This window comes from Halyomorpha halys, unplaced genomic scaffold (assembly GCF_000696795.3).
Source record: "Halyomorpha halys isolate HHAL.00 unplaced genomic scaffold, Hhal_1.1 Scaffold676.1, whole genome shotgun sequence".
NCBI classification, from domain to species: Eukaryota; Metazoa; Arthropoda; class Insecta; order Hemiptera; family Pentatomidae; genus Halyomorpha; species Halyomorpha halys.
Genome location: NW_027111100.1, coordinates 370,166 through 389,015, shown reverse-complemented (window position 1 = coordinate 389,015; position 18,850 = coordinate 370,166). Strand labels below are relative to the sequence as shown.

The 18,850-nt window shown below is 29.5% G+C and overlaps 2 protein-coding genes across 3 annotated transcripts in view; one reads left to right on the top strand and one right to left on the bottom strand.

The window, feature by feature from the left end:
- Window positions 1-516, top strand: part of Atg9 (autophagy-related protein 9) — a 25,035-nt gene extending 24,519 nt beyond the window's left edge. For both annotated transcript variants that reach the window (XM_014427853.2, XM_014427852.2), the window contains exon 15: window positions 76-516. The gene's annotated coding sequence lies outside the window, so the exon portion shown is untranslated. The remainder of the gene's footprint in view (window positions 1-75) is intronic.
- Window positions 517-5,361: 4,845 nt separating this feature from the next.
- LOC106685282 (DNA topoisomerase 2-binding protein 1) overlaps window positions 5,362-18,850 on the bottom strand; it is a gene marked incomplete in the record, with an annotated part of 41,367 nt that continues 27,878 nt past the window's right edge. The window contains 11 exon segments of the mRNA XM_067049192.1: window positions 5,362-5,670; window positions 7,802-7,939; window positions 9,020-9,117; window positions 10,876-11,082; window positions 12,046-12,114; window positions 13,501-13,566; window positions 15,165-15,248; window positions 16,176-16,288; window positions 17,025-17,155; window positions 17,543-17,616; window positions 17,702-17,773. Of these exon segments, the coding sequence (XP_066905293.1) occupies window positions 5,463-5,670; window positions 7,802-7,939; window positions 9,020-9,117; window positions 10,876-11,082; window positions 12,046-12,114; window positions 13,501-13,566; window positions 15,165-15,248; window positions 16,176-16,288; window positions 17,025-17,155; window positions 17,543-17,616; window positions 17,702-17,773 (1,260 nt within the window).

Genomic DNA, 18,850 nt, shown 5'->3' with positions numbered 1-18,850 from the left:
AATCCCAGAATAAATAAAGATTATTATTATTATTATATTGTTTGTTTTATAACTTTAATTTATGTTTGCTTCCAGGTCTTTATTTACTTTATGAAATTACCAGAAAGTAAGCGTATCGGTCATCAGCTGACCATCCAACTCAGGCATGTTTAAGTAATGAATGGGTATATTAATTTTGCTGTTTATTGAGTAATTTCTTTATTTAGTCATTTCAATTTAGGAAAGCTAGGTTTAATTTTATGTGTGTGTGAACCATGTATATATATTTTAGTATTCCTCGTTGTTTTTTTTTTCCTTCAAAGTAAATAATGTCTTTCGTTGTTCTAATTCGCTCAAATTAGTTAATATTTTGACTTGTGTTCATGTAAATAATAATTTGTAATAAGACTATAAATATGAAGTTTATATATTTGTATGTAATTAACTTATATAAAGTTATTACTCATGCTTTTCATGATGAAGAATAATTGTAAATATTCTTAATACTTCCAAATAAAGATTTTCCTTACGATCTCATTTTTTAAAAAGTGTTGTTATTTATAATTACCTTGGTGTCTGTTATTGATTCATTCCTGTTTCATCATAAGAGGTTAAATTATACTATATGAAGTTTAAAGGATGATTTACTAAACTTTTAATGAATTATAAATATAGTCGTATTTCTTTTTTTGCTGAGCCACTATCCTTACAGAGACTAATCATAATTTAAGCCCTTTTGACCAAACACCAGTGAATTAACTCATACTTGCCCAATACTACATGTTTTTATAAGAAGATAAATGAAAGATTTTATTGTAAAACTACAGTATCACCATTTTCTGTTCCACAAGTTTTCATATTTATTTTTTATCTTAATGGTTAGCTGAGTATACCAAATTTTTCTGAGAATGTTATGAGCATTTTTAATTTTTTGAAAATTCAGATTTAAAATTGCTTGTGTTGTTTTTTGTGAGAATAACCCATACAGTAACATAGGATAAAATAAGAGATCTAATCTGTTACTTTATCAAATTAATGAATTGCTTAGTAACAGTTTTCAAGTGCCGCATATTCTTTTTTGTGTTAAGTGTATTATAAAATAAGTTTTAAAATTATTTGCCAATGTATGTTTTGTTAGCTGGGATTTATGCAACATTTTATTTATTCTAGTTCTCTTCTGATAGGAAAAGTTAGCAGGTAAGCCATGTAAGGCTAAGTAGAGTATAAAATAAGTATGTAAAATAACTAAAAATCTGTTGTGCAAAGTGACGGATAGTTAAGTCGTAGGCGCACGGTAGTGTAAACTGCTAAGGCTGCTATTGTATTCCACTCAACTGTTCAAGGAACAAGTTATTGGGGATAATTTAAAACCTTAATATTACCTACTAATATTCCCGCTCTCTAATGTGACATCTTTTATTGTAGTTATACAATCATACTCCAGTTACTTCTCCCTTTGTGGCCAAATGGACTGCTTTTTCATTGCCCAAGATCTCACAGTAATCTTTCTTCTACTTTTACTTACTCATATCCTCATTGCACAAATGGATTTTCTGCGAGACATGAATTTCGAAGACGGCTAGGATTGATTTCCCTCAAAGTCAAGATTAGTGTACAAGGTCTAATGGAATTATTACCAAACTTCGTTCACTTCCTTACGTACTTATATTTTATTCTCAAACGGATAAACCAACCATTAACCTTGAAATACTGGTGATCATGTGCACATTAAAAATGTGCTAAAAAAAGGATCATGTACTTGGCATGATTTTATTAGTAATATACTAAATTGTTTTGGATATATACAAAGATGTGTTTATTTCAAGACTTTATGTTCAATGTTAGGAGGAAATGGTTAGGATGCAATAAGTGGACCAGTAATTAACGTTGACAAAAATAAAATAAGTTTAACTTATTTGTATTCATCACTAGCCCACTCACCGCACCCTCCTCCCCATCCAACCATCTCACAAGGAATATAAATATATATAGATTTTATGTTTTCCCTTTAATTATTTTAAACACTTTATGAACAAATTATTAAACCTACAACATTTTCTTATCTCTCCTTCCTATACTTCAGGCAAAATGACCCCATAAATAAATTATTCAATTGTACAAGTACTTATATTATAAAAAAATTCATAATTCTCGATGGCTGGTTAATAATTCCTGTCTGCCAGGGGGCTGGAAACCCTGATGGTACATCTCCAATAATTTTCTTCTAATCAAATGATTTGGTCGATGCTTTCATAACTTGTATCTGGATGTACTCACTCCCTGATTCATCAAAAGTGACGGTGCTCTCATGTTAAATGATGTTTTGGAAGATTGTTAATTGACTGTGTGTAGTAATAAAAAGAAGAAGGTCAAAGAATAAACTCAAATAGTAATAAAATTATTTAATGTGAGCAATGTTTCGCTCGATGTTATAGGACTAAAAAAGATACAAACACTTAAGTGAAGTAATAAGGTAAGCGAGTAGATTACAAAAATAGAATTAAACTAAGGTGTGGCTAATTATGATTAAAAATATGTGAAGATTTTTATAAAAATGAAAAATATAAATAAAGAAAATAAAAAAGATGTAAAATGAAATAACAATAAAAAAAAGGTTTTAAACAATTCATGAAAATGGAAATAACAAATGAAAAAGAAATATGAAAATAGAGTACACTAAAAGATGGAAAAAGGGAATAAGAGTAAAATCGAGAATAAAGAAATGACAGTTAACTAATATGTTATCAAGTATTCTTTAACATTATTCTCAAATGTAATGTATTAGTTAACTGTCACTTTTCTTTCCACTCTACCTTCAGTTCCATTTTTGTGCTTGGCTGTATTCAGTAAAGTAGGTGTCCCATTTTGTTCAATATTTTCCTTTATCCTTGATTTTAATCTTTCTACTTTTTTATTTGTTATTATTTCCGTTTTCATTAATAAAAAAGAAATATAAAAATACAGTACACACTAAAAGATGGGAAATGGGAAACCTACTTTACTGGATGCAGGCAAACACAAAAATGGAACTGAAGGTAAAGAGGAAAGGGAAGTGACAGTTAACTAATCCATTACATTTGAGTATATTGTTGATCATATTAATGAAAATGGAAATAATAAATAAAAAAGTTGGTTAAAGGAATTTTAAAATTCCGTTGTTGGTTAAAGGGGATTAGGTTTAAATTCAGGATTAAGGGAGGCCTTAAAGGTTGGAAATTGGTTTTTGCCTGCAGTAAGGTAGGTGATCTATTTTGTTCAATATTTTCCTTTATTCCCATTTTCCATCTTTTAGTGTACCATATTCCTTTTATAAATGATGTTTTGTAGTTTGTAAAGTATGGTGTTTTGAAATAGTTTAAATTATATATCGACGACATTGGACTTTCATAAGTGTAGTTCACAATATTTTATGGATGATTCAGGCACTGATTTCAACATATAACAGCCAGTTAAATAATGGACTCCACTACACCTTACTGCCAATGTCTATTCTCATAGCATCCTCATCCATTCCATCATTTTCACCCATGACCTTTTATATTTGTTGATTAAAGGATGCTGATAGTTTTTCCAAAACAACAGTTAATATTTTTTTTAAAATTTTTTATAACTTATCAATGAAAAATAATAATAATAGGTTTATAAAAAAAAGTTTGCTTCCACGGTTAAAAAAATTGTTGAGGAAGGATAGGCATGATTATATGATCGCACTCCTAAAAAAAATCTTGGGGATGATCCTTTTGTTTGAAACTTCTACCTGAGATAAGATTTTTAGAGTTTAAGTTTGAAGTCTTATAGCTTCGGAAATATTATTACCATAATTATTACACTTTAATGTTGGTAAGAATCCATTTTCAAAATAGGTTAAATTTAAAAAAAAAAATTCTGGCTTAACTTTCATTGCCTTAGTAAATTAAAAAAAAATGTTTGCTTAACTTTCATTGCCTTAGTAAATTAAAAAAAAAATTTTATTGCTTACCTTTTCCTATCTTGGTCCACTTCACTTGTCACTGTTTAAGCCAAAAATTAACACAAACATTTCACTGAGAAATGTCCCATTAGATAAAATTTAATACAATGAGGGTGGAAAGATACAGGGTGTCCTTTTGAGACGGTGTTCGTTCACTGTGTTCATGTTCATATTCATATCAACCATCCTAGAAGGGATTATATCCACATGAGATCCTGAAGGCGACTGAAGTCACTCACACACCCAGTCAATGTGAGACTGTTCTCTGAGAGTATTCTCTTTGTTGATGATCAGATGAGCAAGGCATAGAACACCTTTTAAATGTACATTTTATATTTATCTTGTAATGGATGGAAAATAAAAAGCTAGCACTATAACCCATGAAGGTTCTTGAGATAAGTATTTCGTAAGGAAGTATTGTTTCTAAACAATTGGCCAAAATTATGCCCAACAGCCAGGTTTTTTCACAATTCAGGAGACCCGCTTAACAGACCGGGTTTGACCCTGTGAACTCAGGCCCTGGAGGTAGTAACATAGTGTCTTACTCATAGAGGGCTGGAATCGGGCTTGCTCGTAGAGGGCTGGAATCGGGCTTGCTCACCGTTTTCAAATAGAGATGAAATACAAAATATTTTGTTACCCACTCATATGCTAATTGCATTGGTTTAATGAACTAATTAACAACTTAACTGGCTTCTATTTAAGAAAGAAATTCTCTGTCGTTTTTATTTCTAAATTTGTTTAACTTTATTTTTTATTAATATAAAATATAAAAGTAATTAAAACATGAACCGAAAGTCGTGTTCAAACTATATAACAGATAAAAGGTTCAACAAAATGATTGACTAACTTTTTTACAATTGCAAAATTATAAAAAAAAAAAATTAAAAGTAAAAAAAAATCTGGTGAGTTGTTTGCATCACCTGCCTTTCACTTACCACCCTGTTAGGCAAAAACTTTTATTTATTTTTTTTTTTAGCTTTGAATATTTGCATTTCAGAGTGTCATCAGGAGTGAAAAACAAATATAAACTTTTATCGTGCTTAGAATTTGACATTACATATTAATGTTCAAGGATGGAATTTATAGAATGGTATCAGGAAAGATCAGGCGACACTGCTTCTTTCTGATTTCCCAGTCTGTCTCTAGATTCAAGTCTTAACAGATTGGTTAAAAACCACAATGCGTATGCGAACACTAGATTGGATCTCAATGAATTTTAATTTTGTTGACTTTCACCTGACTTTTATAACATTTAAAAAATTTTTAAAACTCAAAGAAAGAGATTCAACCACTCACAAAGATTGTTAATTGAAACTAATTTGCATTATAACACAAGTAGTATATAGAATTATCAATTCGGAAAACAGAAAAAATATTTAACCAAGTAATACGACAAAAGATACAAGGAGTGCAAGAAAGAATACAAGATTGTAATAAAATACAAACTTTCATTATATTTAATAACTGTACAAAACATATTCAAATTTATAACAAATTCAGTCAAATGCTCTCAATGTTTACAACGCTGCCTCATTTGTTTTATAATAGCAATATACGATGGCGGATAATGGTCTGAAGGAGGTGTAGCTTTGACGAGAAATTCTCCTAAAAACACAGGTTGTACAACATGGACTTTTCTGGATGCCAGTTCTTTTAGGGGGACAGGAATTTCTATTTTTCCTTCTTCCCAGATAACAAAATTACATTTCAGGATATCACTGCAAAGAAATTCATAAAATACATATAATGATATACTCATAAATTTTAAAGTATTGTTAATTACTATTCAATTATTTCTATATGATGGTTATTTAATCAACTAATGGTCTTTCTGGAACTGGAATTTTCTGAAATCTATAATTTTTTGTACATATCGTCGGGTTTATGCTAGAAGTGATGAATTGCTATTTTACATGATAAGATATAAGTTGATCACTTTTACCACTAACCCGATGGATAAATAGCAACTATCAGCTGGGAGAAAAAATGAAAAAATTTCAGATTTTTTTTTACATTTTTTAAACCATTCAAAAGCTGGGTAGCTACAAAACCATTTTCCCACACAGCCAGCCCAAAATGGTGCCATTATTAGTCTCATTATAAAAATATCAGGCGTTAACACTCACCTGGCTGAGTAGATAATTATATTATCTTTCAAATAAGCATCTGTAATGTTCTGAGAGATCTGTAGTAGTTTGAGTTATTTGAAAAAGTAAAAATGAATAAAAAATAAAGGGGTTTTCTTAAGAAAATGCACAAATATTTGAAATAAAATTTATTTTTTTCTTTTATAATTTATCCATTTTTTCTTCGGAATTTACTATATGTGAATAGACAAAGCAAGGCTTTAAGGAGAATATTTTAGGCAAGTTCCATAAAGACCATTAGAATTCACTCGCTACTAAACTCTATAGAAAACATGATTTTCAGCTATTTCACCAGAATGGCTAATTCGGGATACAGGCATCAGGGGTTGGAACCTTACAAAAAATGTTCACCCTTTCTAGAGAAAATTGTGGCACAGATCAATGCCTGAAAATATGTTCTTTGGACTCGTATTTTTGTCGAGGGGGGAGGGGGAGACAATGAAATGTAAACATCTACAGAAAAGTATGAACTTAAAAATTTAATCCAATTACAATACTTTCTTAATCTTGTGTTACTTCTTGCAGCAATCAAAGTTAAATGTACGAACATTAGTGTACATAACTTACAACATCTGTAGTGCTTTGATGAGTTCAAATTATTATACTTGTAATTAGATAGTTGTGACTGTTTCATGAGGATAAAATAGATTTCCTCTTAAATAATTTCTCACTACTTTGGCACTTTAATAAATACGTAATTGAAGGGCATGGAGGAAAGAATATAATAAGTAAATGTTTTAGTAGAGCAGTTTCGAACACTCCTTATTTAATATTTCATTGGTTCATACTCTTTAACATGATAAATAAATATGATAGAATTATGGTATTACATAAACTAATACAATAAATAGCTTTATAGAGAAACAAAGGAGCATTTTAGACAAATACTCCATGATAGTAAATAGTATAATAAAGATATTATACTGCTTTAACCTGAGTCACATTTAACATTAGAATACTCCTTTCAAACACCCTTTGTGGACCCAACACATTTATAATTTTTGAGAAAACTTAAAAAATACTCTTGACAAATGCTAAGTTAAATGAATTTCAGCGTAAACTATCGGAAACATAGAAATGAAAGAGGAAATATTAGAGAACCTTATATAAAATATATATATCTTTTCTCTCTCTCTCTCAAAAAGGTTGTTAGGGTCTTTTTGGGACACCCTTGGTATTTAAATGTAACATTTTTTTTTAAAAATAAAAATTAGCTCGGGTTCCAGCACACACATCACTAATTGTATCTAAATCTTGGAAGGTTTCCTTGAAGCTCAATAACCATTAATTTAATAATTATTTTTCTTATACAAGTAGAGTTTGTTATCATGGTAGTGGTACCACTCGTTAAATATGGATTCAAACCATTGATTATTGATTCCGTATCAATTCTTAAGATATTTGACCATTTGACAAGGGATGATACCACCCATATTCCTGGGCAAAGAATAGGGTTTAAAGTGAAATTCGTTGTCAGCACCAAATGTAATTATCTAGTTCTAACTCACTCTTCATTAGAGATTGAAAATGCAAAAAAAGGTTTGGGGTCGTGAAAGGAGCACCACAGTGCTCAAATCACCTATGGTGCTCTGAGGTAAAGTAGTATCATACTATACTTTATTTCTTTCCTATCTTCCTGATTACATCTACTGCCAACAATATCTGTATAATTAAAAGAACAAACATAACTACATTACTCTACCTTTGCTGGAAAATTGTAGCTCCTCCAGCTTCCAACAGCCGTGTGAATTGAGGTTTCTTGTTTTCAGCTGTGACTAGGCATACCTTCATCTCTCTGAAAGGAGAGGTTGAGCCCATATCTTGCTTTCTTTTCCTCCACCTATTTAGAACAATAAATGCAATAAAAAAATTAATAAGTAAGGCCAGGGTGTCGAAGGGCTGGATTTGAAAATTGATGACAGCACAAAATGTAAAATAAATATATACCTCTCTGAAGAATTCCTTGGAATATGTGTGAGATATAGAAGGAATAAGATAAATATAATCCTCACAAGAAAAACATAATGACTGATAATTAATTTCCGACTATTCACAAAATGTAAAGATATGTTCAATTAACATTGAATAGATGTTATGATAAGATACTTATTGTTTTAGCTCCACAATCTAATCTCTGCACCCCTAAAACACATGAAGTGTTAGGGGTTCAGTACTGTTTATTGAAAAACGGATGTGGCAGATGATTTGTTCATGAATATACTCAACTGCCAGATTTTTACACAATTAAGGGTACGCTCTTTATAGAGGCCAGATGGGCCAGGGAGGACTGCCAGCCACAAGGCTGACTCACGGCAATAGTTACAGAATAAATAATTATCCTGGATTCGAATCAGGGTCCAGAGTTGGTAGCATAGCACCTTACTCACTGAGCAATAACAACATGATTTGTTGTAAGAAATTATTTTGTATATTTTTAAAAACAATCTGTAAACAAACCAGGTTATAAACATTGCATTACAAAGAGACAAAGGCATTATATAATGTTAAGCATGAATAATATTAAATTTGAAGAGTACTTTAGTTATCCTTTAAACATATTTAATTGAAGGGTGATGACAAGGCCTAGACAGGAAGATTTTATCTTGAACATTGTCAAACTATACCCCTTTTGAGGTTTTTCAAAATTGTTTTACAACTACGAACCTGTAATGCATGAATCTAAAATTTGGTCAAATCTGCACCATGAATTATTGACTAAAAAAAAAAAAAAATTGAACATTTTCAAGGTTCAGAAGAAATATGTTTTTGGAAGCAAAATACAAAATATTTGTTAGCAAAAAAATTAAGAATAACACATCTTGTTCCCAGAGAAGGAAATCAAAATTTGATTTTTGAGAAAACTAAGTAAGAAATGTAAAACAATATAAAAAGACAATATAAAAAAAATTTGAGATCGTACTTGTAACAAGCTGCAACTAGCCCAGCCTCTGTTGAACCTTCTTTTACTTTCGGCAATCTCACAACTGATCTCTGGTTGCCCCATTCATATTCTTCTTCCTGAAATAAGTGCAATGTACTTCATTATCATATATACTTGGTTGTTATGTTAGTAAACACGACCAAATGAACAGCTTTAATTTATTTAGACATAAAAGGATAATGAACCTTTCTAAGGATGCCCTGTATTTATATAGATCATTCAACAGTCCTAACGGATTATATAATATCCATTTTTTTTCTACCTTTAAAAGTATAGTAAGATAATACTATAATAGGTTATTAGAATAATTCTGGTTCGAATCCGGCCTTGGGGTGTTGACTTTTTTCATTGAGTGGTGGTACCATAAAATAAAAACCTTTGACCCCCAACCATGGTTAGGCATTATAGGATTCCAATGAGTCTTGGCCGAAAAAGAAAGAAAAGAATAATTCAATAATAATGACACTTATTAATACCATAAATCTTAAATCGATTTTCAAAATAGATAATGACTAATATCTCTCAGCTTATGATCCCTTATCTTTTTATGACCCAACTCTGAATTGAAACACTTTAATTCTGATGACACTTCTATCAAAGCTGCAGTCCCTCACCTTAAGGTAAGACTAGTTTCTGAATCAATTCAAATCCTCTTTGAACCTGATCCCATCAATCATAAAACAGATAAACAGTGCATTACACTCACAAATTCATATAATTTGAGTTCATTTAAAAGAAATAATAATAGTTTTTACATAAGGTTGATCCTAATTTATTATTTATGTGATTATCAATAATTAAATTTCATTTTCCTCTAATGACTCTAATAGCATTTTGTGTTCTTGAGAGTTCACTCTACAAACTATTTTATTCTCTTGTTTTTCCTGTTATCCCTCATTATTTGTTTAACATGCTTTTTTTAGCACTTCATTTCCTCATTAGACTCTCATACAGTAGAGTCCCAATAATCAGAAACAAAAATTAAAATATATTTTTTGGTGTTAAAAATAACTAAAGTCACATACAATAAACCCACAGTGATGCTATGTAATATAAATTGTATTTATCAAAATTCCGAGTTAGATAATCTACTGAACCAATTATTGTATAACTGAACAATACTGATTAGAAAAAATTTGTTAGTTTTTTTTTTTTTGTAAAAGGGAAACTTCTTAGTGCCTAACAATCCCAGTGGTTTAGAAAAAATATGCTATATGCACAAATCAATAAATTTTGTATAAACATTTTCATGATCACAATAATTTCCCTTACTGTATATATCATACATAGATGAGTAAAAGTAAAAAGTAGCTGTGAAAAATTTCTCATCTAATATATAAATATTGCTAAAAATATACTTTTGAAAAAAGGTAAACTATAAAAAAAAAAAAATGGGAAGAATAAAGAAAAACTCTGCAAATAAGGTCGGTTTTGTAACATTTTTAATAGTTTATAAGCCCCTCAGACACTCTTGTATGGTTTGGGGGCATCTTGTCAAAGTTATCACAATTTTTTGCAGTTTAAAAAAAAAAAAATTGAAGGACCAGTGAAGGCCAAAATTTTTAACACAAAACTTTTATTAATCTGTTTGAAAATTAAGATTAAAAATTTGTATTTTAAGGTTTCTTGGGGTGTGAGGAACAAATATCAAATTTGCACTCTACCAAGAATACAACAGTTTAACAAGAGACAACAAAGTCATGTCCAAGAAGAGGACTCTGTTTAAACTTGTTTTATATTGACTCATTTCAAAAGAGATGATTCATGTTTTAAGTTACTGTGAAATAATTGACTATCAAAAAATTAATTAAAAACAATACGAAATTCATCCTTACCGGGAGAAATTGCCTTGTCTCATAACAACTATCCAAATATGATGTGTGAAGTACCCATTTGCCAGATGCAATACAACAAAGAAGTTTTTCACTTCTGATGGGTTTTTCAATAATAATATGAGTAGTTGCAGGATCATATGTGGCAGACTGTGTGACTCCTCCTCCAAGATGACGTATTATTCCTTCATATTTTTGCTTTGATTCTGCCTGAAAAGAGTGAACAATAACTTTTTTTCTTATACAATACACCATAAATAATAAAGCAGCATAAAAATATAACTACTTATTTATTAATACAGAATATATTTTTGAAAAACCTGAAACATAAATGAAAAAATTAGCAAACAGAACCAATAGAAATTCAGAGCATAAAGAAACCATGGATGAGGAACCTGTAGAATGAATAAAAGAAAATAAGCCAATGGAACCAATGGAAATATAAACGCATAGTATAAACCAATAGTGAATGAGGAGCCTACAGAATACACAAACCACCCTTCCAGCTGTTCATTGCCACACCCAACTACTTATAAACGCAGTTGCTTCAGGCTTGCCTATCCTGCTCACTTCAAGTGAAATATTGAACCATCGTACCCAACTTGAACCCTTCTCCAGCATGGAACATTACATCATACATTCTTCTGTTGGCCAAGCTCCCATGATGACCAATGAAGTTTGAATGCAGTAACTATCAGACAATATAAGAGCAAAAATGAAGTGCTATGGCAACCTTCTAACAAATACTCTAATAAAGAAGTAGGCGCATGGTCTAACCAATCTCTTCTTCAATTAATGACTGATAGCAGTTTAATGGAATGCTTAATATGAATAGAGAGGTGGTGTTATACTCAGCATTGAACACGCACCTTCTGCGGACTTGTAATCAACTTAATCTTATGTAAGATTTTTCTCCAATCCTTTTAGAAAAAAAAAGAAAGAAAATAATTATAAAATATACTTAGAAAATAACATATATACATTTTTTAAAATAATAAATTAAATTAAAATCCATTCAACTGAAGATATAATAAAGACACTATAAATCCAATACATTGATATCTAATTAACAAAGTCGTAATTCAATATGAGATACCTCAAGATTGTCTAAAAGTGATAAATAAATACAATTTAATGAATATTATAATTATTAATTTAATTTTTATTACTTACAGAAAGTCCAGAAAGAAGGAAGACTTTGGTTGATTCATCAACAGAGACACAATTTTCAAGTTTCTGTGTCTAAAAATAAATGAAATATAACAATCATGACTTCATAAAATTCTCAGATTATAAAAAAAACAATTAATAATAAAGATAAAAATAATTATACATTAAAAGTTTTTGTATTACAGTCAAGTTTGAAAGATTATTATATGCAGTCCCTATTTCAAGTCTTTAATGAGTAACATCAGCCAATTTTCATCAGGAACTGTTTTACCTCAGAGTGGATATAAAGTTATATTGCTCAAAAAAAAAAAAAAAAAAAAAAAAGATTTAATCATAAACAGAGGCTACAAAATATGGTTTTATTTGTGCATATGTTACAGTGATAGTAGATTTATCTGGAAAGGCTAGCATTCACAATTCATAGATGACACACAGAGCAGCTTAACGTAAGCTGAATAGTCAGAATGAAAAAAAGAAACAGGCTGTCACTAGTGAAGGTTGACAGTGACCAGTGAAAATCAACTTCCCCTTACATTCTGCATAGAAAGTTGAAAAGATCTGATAATACCAATTTGATATTAAGAGATCTATTGAGAGCCCCTCTTTCTCAATACGAAGAATGTATTATTTCTTCTTTTTTCAAACACTTATCAATAAGAAATATAAACTGAAAAAGTAAACCACAGATCTTCCCAATAAAATAAAGTGATAAGTGATAGTTACATATTCATATTAGACCTGTTGAATTATATTCAAATTGTTGGAAGTTATATCCTATCCTATCATTATTATATCATTTCTGCATTAATTGTGTCACAGTTGTCAAAAGGGAAAAAGCAACCCTCAAAAGATCCTGTTTCAATGGAGGTCAGCCTAAATTTACATTAATTGGGTTACTACTGTCGTCTCCCTTTTGCTTTGGTCTCTCAAAAAGAAATTAATAAATCCCCAATCGATCCTATTCAGAGGTGGTTGGGCCTAAACTTGCATAAATACAACTAAGTTTCTGGATTCAAAATTGTGTCAGTATTTAATTTGCAATCACGCTCACTGGTAATAACAGCCTGCAAAAAAAAAATCAATGATTAATCGTGCTCAGGCTGAACTTCACTAGTGAAACCTGATCGGACATGGTTATGACCAACTTTTACAGGTCATTTTAGTGGAGGTTGCCAATCTCTAACCATGGTTAACGTTATCTTATACATGCATTACAGAAAATGACACAATTCATATCATTGTACATTTTAAAAAAAAAAATCAAACAATGAATCATCTTCAGACATTGTCAAAGTATTAAAAAAAAAAAACTAATTACCTCCACAAACAATATGATCAACATGCAACTTAATTTCTTGAATAAAAAAAAATGTTGTTTTCCAAAAAAATTGAGAAGAAACCTTCATTAAACTTTTAGATATGGAATGGCTTTTTTAAAGCAAAATCTGGTGTAGTTACCTTTATGATTGGAGTTTTATTAACAACACAATCAGCTGCAGCATTTCTTTTAGCCATTTCTGTACTCTGTAAAAGAAATAAAAACAATATAAACATTTGACAGTATGTAGTAAAAGATTGACAAACGGTCTATGATAAAGTAAAGTATAGGGAGAAGTGCAAAGATAAGACACTACCTAGTAATATAAATTTAATTCCCTTATTTATTTGTTTTCTTCACTGATTATACTTTCTTCCCTCCCTCCTTCCCCCGACTTTATCTTATATTACATCTACTGTCAACTATGTACATCTACACCGTTATAAAGAAATAGTTTAATGGGAAACCATCAGGAAAAATATTTAAAAGTCTATAAATAATCTTACTGAATAAAAAAATCAAGTATACAATTTATTTGATACTGAAAAAACACAAATGTAGTTTTTAAGATTATTTTAGAAAAAGTTCCAAAACATAAGGTTTACATTTAAAGTTAATAACTGACTGCATAATGTTTTAGGCATTATCAGGCCTACAACCTTACTGCAAAATAATCTTAGATATAAACCTTAAGAATTAATTCATCAGTCACTGTATACATTCAGAGTTTGGAAAAATAGCTATAGTTGAAACTAACAGCTAAAATTGACACGGATACGATATTTATATATCAATTGTTCATTGATGTATAAGGATTGTATCAATGGCAATTTTAGCTATTAGTTTCAAATATAGCTAATTTTTGTCAATCTCTATATACATTGAATACAACTATCAAGATTTTATAAATTATAAGTTACATTGAATTAACTTAAATAAATTGAAGATATTAATGAGTAGTGAAATAGAAAATGAAACAAATGTTCAATGAAACAGAAATTACTAAATGTTGAAAAAAAATTAAATTTTTCTAATTAAACACTTAGTAAAAAGAAGACAATTACAAAACAAAATATAATTACTGGACACAAAAACATCAAAATGTTTGACAATAGTCAGAATTATCTTCATGGAAGAGTTGTAGATCACATTCTAGGATAAATGTCTTAAATTGTTGTCTCCTTATTGTTGTTGTTTATCATAGAGCAGCTATTTATCTCCTTGTAAAAGAATACTTGTTATTAAGTGGTGACTTTTTATAACTGCCATATCTTGAATAATAAGAATTTGATTGAACGTTTGCAGGCATACAACTGTTTCTGTCAGTTAAAATCATTTTCAATCAAATATTGCTTTGTCCATGTTCAGCAAAGAATTGTGCTAATTTGTAATAGGCACTATTATAAACAGACAATATTTACTATTAAATTAAACTTCTTCACAAACCTATTACTTATTTGGTTTAGATCTTATTAAGGTTTTAATAATGCTAAGCACAGAAATAACTTAAAAATATATTCTTTAATCTTAAAATTTTAATCCCATTGTACACAAATCTGATCTATTCTACTATTCCACCTCCAGTCATAATTTGTTCTCTATTGGTGAAACTATAATTCAACATAAGGCTTGAATGGCACAAAACTAATTTACTGAACATTCCTGTGATCTACCTCTCCCTTAATTTGAACCTGTTATAATTAAAAACTTATGATAAAACTATATTAAATATATACACTTAAATTAAATAAAATTGAAAAAAAAAAGAAGTCCAAACTATAGCATTGTTATAATTATTAATTACCAATAACTTAGAAGCAGAAGAGGGTTGTGGAGTGGTTACAGCTTTACTAATGGAAGAAAAATTGTTATCGGTCTCATCAGCTTGCTGGAAATAATATTAATTAGATCATATATACTTTATTCCATATATAAATTGCATATTGGAGTTAATCCTTACAATGGGGTATATATACACATGAGTTTATATGTATCTATTTAACACATAATGATTTTCCCATCCAAAGCCTTACTAATTTTGAAATCAGAAACTAATCTCTGTGAGTTGAAATACATAAACTACATTAGGAGTGGGCACACACATGAGGCTAAAGAAAGCCACAATTCAATTTTTTTTTAAATATATTTTATAAACAACTAAACTTAAATATAGAATTAAAGTAGTTTTATTTTAATTAGTAAAAATATTATTTTTACAATTCATATATGAAGGAGATAATAATTATTTCAAAATTTCTGCTATAAAAATGAAATATAATACGTGTGAACTTTTATTAACATGGTGAAATACAAAATAAAACTAAAATTTTAATTCAATAGCATTTGCCCACCGATGGACTAAATGCACTATATTAAGAATAAATGCCACGATGTCAGTATCAAAACAGATGTTTTCAATGAGTCTTTAATAAAACAATACAAAATAATAGTCTTTTTTTGTGATTTATTGGTTGAGCACAAATTAATCAAAATAATAATTGAATTGTATAGAATGGGTGTTCACTTTTTTTGGAGAGGGGTGGTCAACTGAGGGTTATCCAATGTTTATAAAAAATAAATACAATAATAACATTCTTTAACCTAAATAAAACAAAAATGTATATAAAGAAACTGCCCCAGTGGCACAATCTAGTGGTGTGTTGACGCACCACTAAAATGTTATCACTCACATATTAGTATTAAATTAACTAGCACTAGAATTCCTATAAAATATTGTGTATATTTTTAATGCAAGCCAAATTGGCTGTTGAGATCAATAATTTAATTAATTGTTATATTAAATTTTGAAACATACCTCAGCTCCAGTAGATTTGTCTGACAGTGGATTCTTTCCATTAGATGAAAAGTCCCACATTACTACATTATTTTCATTAAAATGGCCACCTTGATTATCATCATCCCAGTCTCCTAAAGAAACAATTAAAAACATACCAGCCAGCAGAAAACAACTAAATATTTGATTTATAAATGATAATAATTATTTCTATGTTAATTAATTAGCACAATCATAACAGAACTCTTATTAAAAAAAATAAAGTTACTATAATAAAATGAAAAATACATTTTAATAAATATAATCAATGAAAAAATATAGATATAAAAAGTAAATAATCAATGAGATATGAATCAGGTAGTGTACATTCTGATCAAATGACAAGAAGCCAACAAATAATCTTTTTTGCAAAAGGGTCTCCTTTCCTCTCCTAAAAGTTTCAAGTTTCTTCAGCACCCCTAAATTAAATTGGCCAGCCTGTCTTGGACTGACGGTTCTGTTCTTCACTCCTCTATCACTTGTAATGAGTATATTGGGTCCATATGAAGTATTCTTCCGTTGATCACATATATAGAACTGAAAATTTCCCCTGTTCCGACTGCAGTTCTGAATTTTCACTTTCCATTTTAATAGGAGTTCCATACTTGTACCTGGTCTGCAGTTTAAATTTGGTTCATCACTTTGGGGTACCTTGCAGTATTGCATTTTTAATTCCGAAATTCAGCCTTTTTTACAAAGTGCAGTTAGCTATAAAAATGACTGGAAAATCTATTTAAACTATAAAGTCCTAATCTGTGTTGATAAAACTTCTTTAAGTAAAGAGAAATTTGAAAAAGTTTTGTCTGACTATTAATAAAACTAATCACTCACTCGTCGGCGATTGATGCTGACGAACTTGAGGTTGAGAAATTCTGTTACTCAATCTTTGTTTTAAATGAGGACTCAATTCTTCGAGTGATTCAGCTTTCTTTAATTCATCTATTACATTCTGCGAAACTAACCTGTATAAGAAAAATATAGTGTTAAGAAATATCAATAATTCTGATAAAGATAATTATTTCAAATACACCTAGCTAACATTAAAGAGAAAGTTGTAACACCTAGCTGTTAACAGAAATATTATACTCGTTATTTATAGAATTATGTATAAAATTTCTAAAATATATGATATATACATGATTCCAGGACTTAGAAAAACTAAGTCTAGATTATACTTGCTTATTCACTTACAGTAAACTTCAAAATAATATTAGAAATAAGAAAAACGTTATTTATTTGAAAAATGGTGATCTGCTTCAGAACCTGATAACTGCATATTATATGTTACTGCTTTAATACTGAAATATAAAATATATGCTTAAATATAGTTAAACAAAAAAAATTCTTACTGTGATTCCGTAATTTTTGCCTGAAGTGCTGAGAATATCGAATCTGGATCATTTAAATTATTTAGGTTTTCTTTCTATAGAGGCAAAGAAATCCATGTGTTATAGATTAGAATGGAAATCTGAATGAAAAAAATAGAAAGATTGACAATTTTTACTTACTTCATTTACAACAGAATTATTTTTTGATTCACTTTCTGACTCACTGTCTTTTGCCCATTCAGAAAATGGTCCCTGAAAAGGAAAAAGTATATAGCATACATTAAAGGAATCAGGACCCAAAGTTACAAAGGTACTCGCTCCAAAATGCCATAACTAGAACTGATTGTTAAAGTATCCGATAGCCAATCATATGCAAAAAGATATGAGTAATCTGGCAATGAATCATTTAGACTCTTTTTTAATCAAGGTCTAGAAAAACAATAACAGGAAGTTTTAAGAACTTAAATTTTCATTTCAATAAAAAGTATAATAAAGAGGTGCTTTTTAAATTTTCTTCGGAGAGGATATAGAGGTGCAGATTCAGAAAGAAGAATAAGTTTTTAGCTACGAGACTTTGAGTTGGTGACTAGAGTCATAGTGAAACAAAGTATATTAACTTTCAAACAGGTACAGGTACATGTTTCTATCAGATACAGCCAACATGTCTATCAATTTGTCTAGGAATTTAAGAAGGAGATAAACTAACTCTTTTTACTTTCACTTTCATTTATATGAAATGTATAGTAAGAGAAAGGATTGCGATTGTGAAATATTTTGAATTCCAGTTTCCAACGGAAACAAACGTTCTGAGGCCTCCTAACCGAGTTTCACAAAATGGTCTGCATATCTGTGTCTGTGGTCAGCCTAGCTCAAAAAGAAAAATTGTTCGAAATTGAAATTATATGTGAAGTGCCACTTTATGGAATCAATTTCTCATTTTTTTTTCTTATTTTCACAAAAACTGCTTAAACAATTTTGATTAAACTCAGTGAATCAATACAAAATTAAGTGGTCTTTAATAACATACAGATTTTATCCTCTTTGAAATAGTTCAACAGGAAAATTTTATCAAAAAATCTTCCTCTAAAGTACCTACATTACAAATAATAAACAATATTAAAGAACTTTATGATTAACTCGAGAAGAAAAAAGGATCTTCTAGTCCTATAAATAAAGGACAAGACTGATTTGAACAGGAAAAGCCAAGACCACACAATCTTTCCCGATTGCAAGCACATGTTATTTCTATCTCAAAAACTTTAAACATGTACTTTTATAGTAACAGAAAAATAAAAATGTTTTCATAGTGAGGTGAAGGAGAAGATGGTT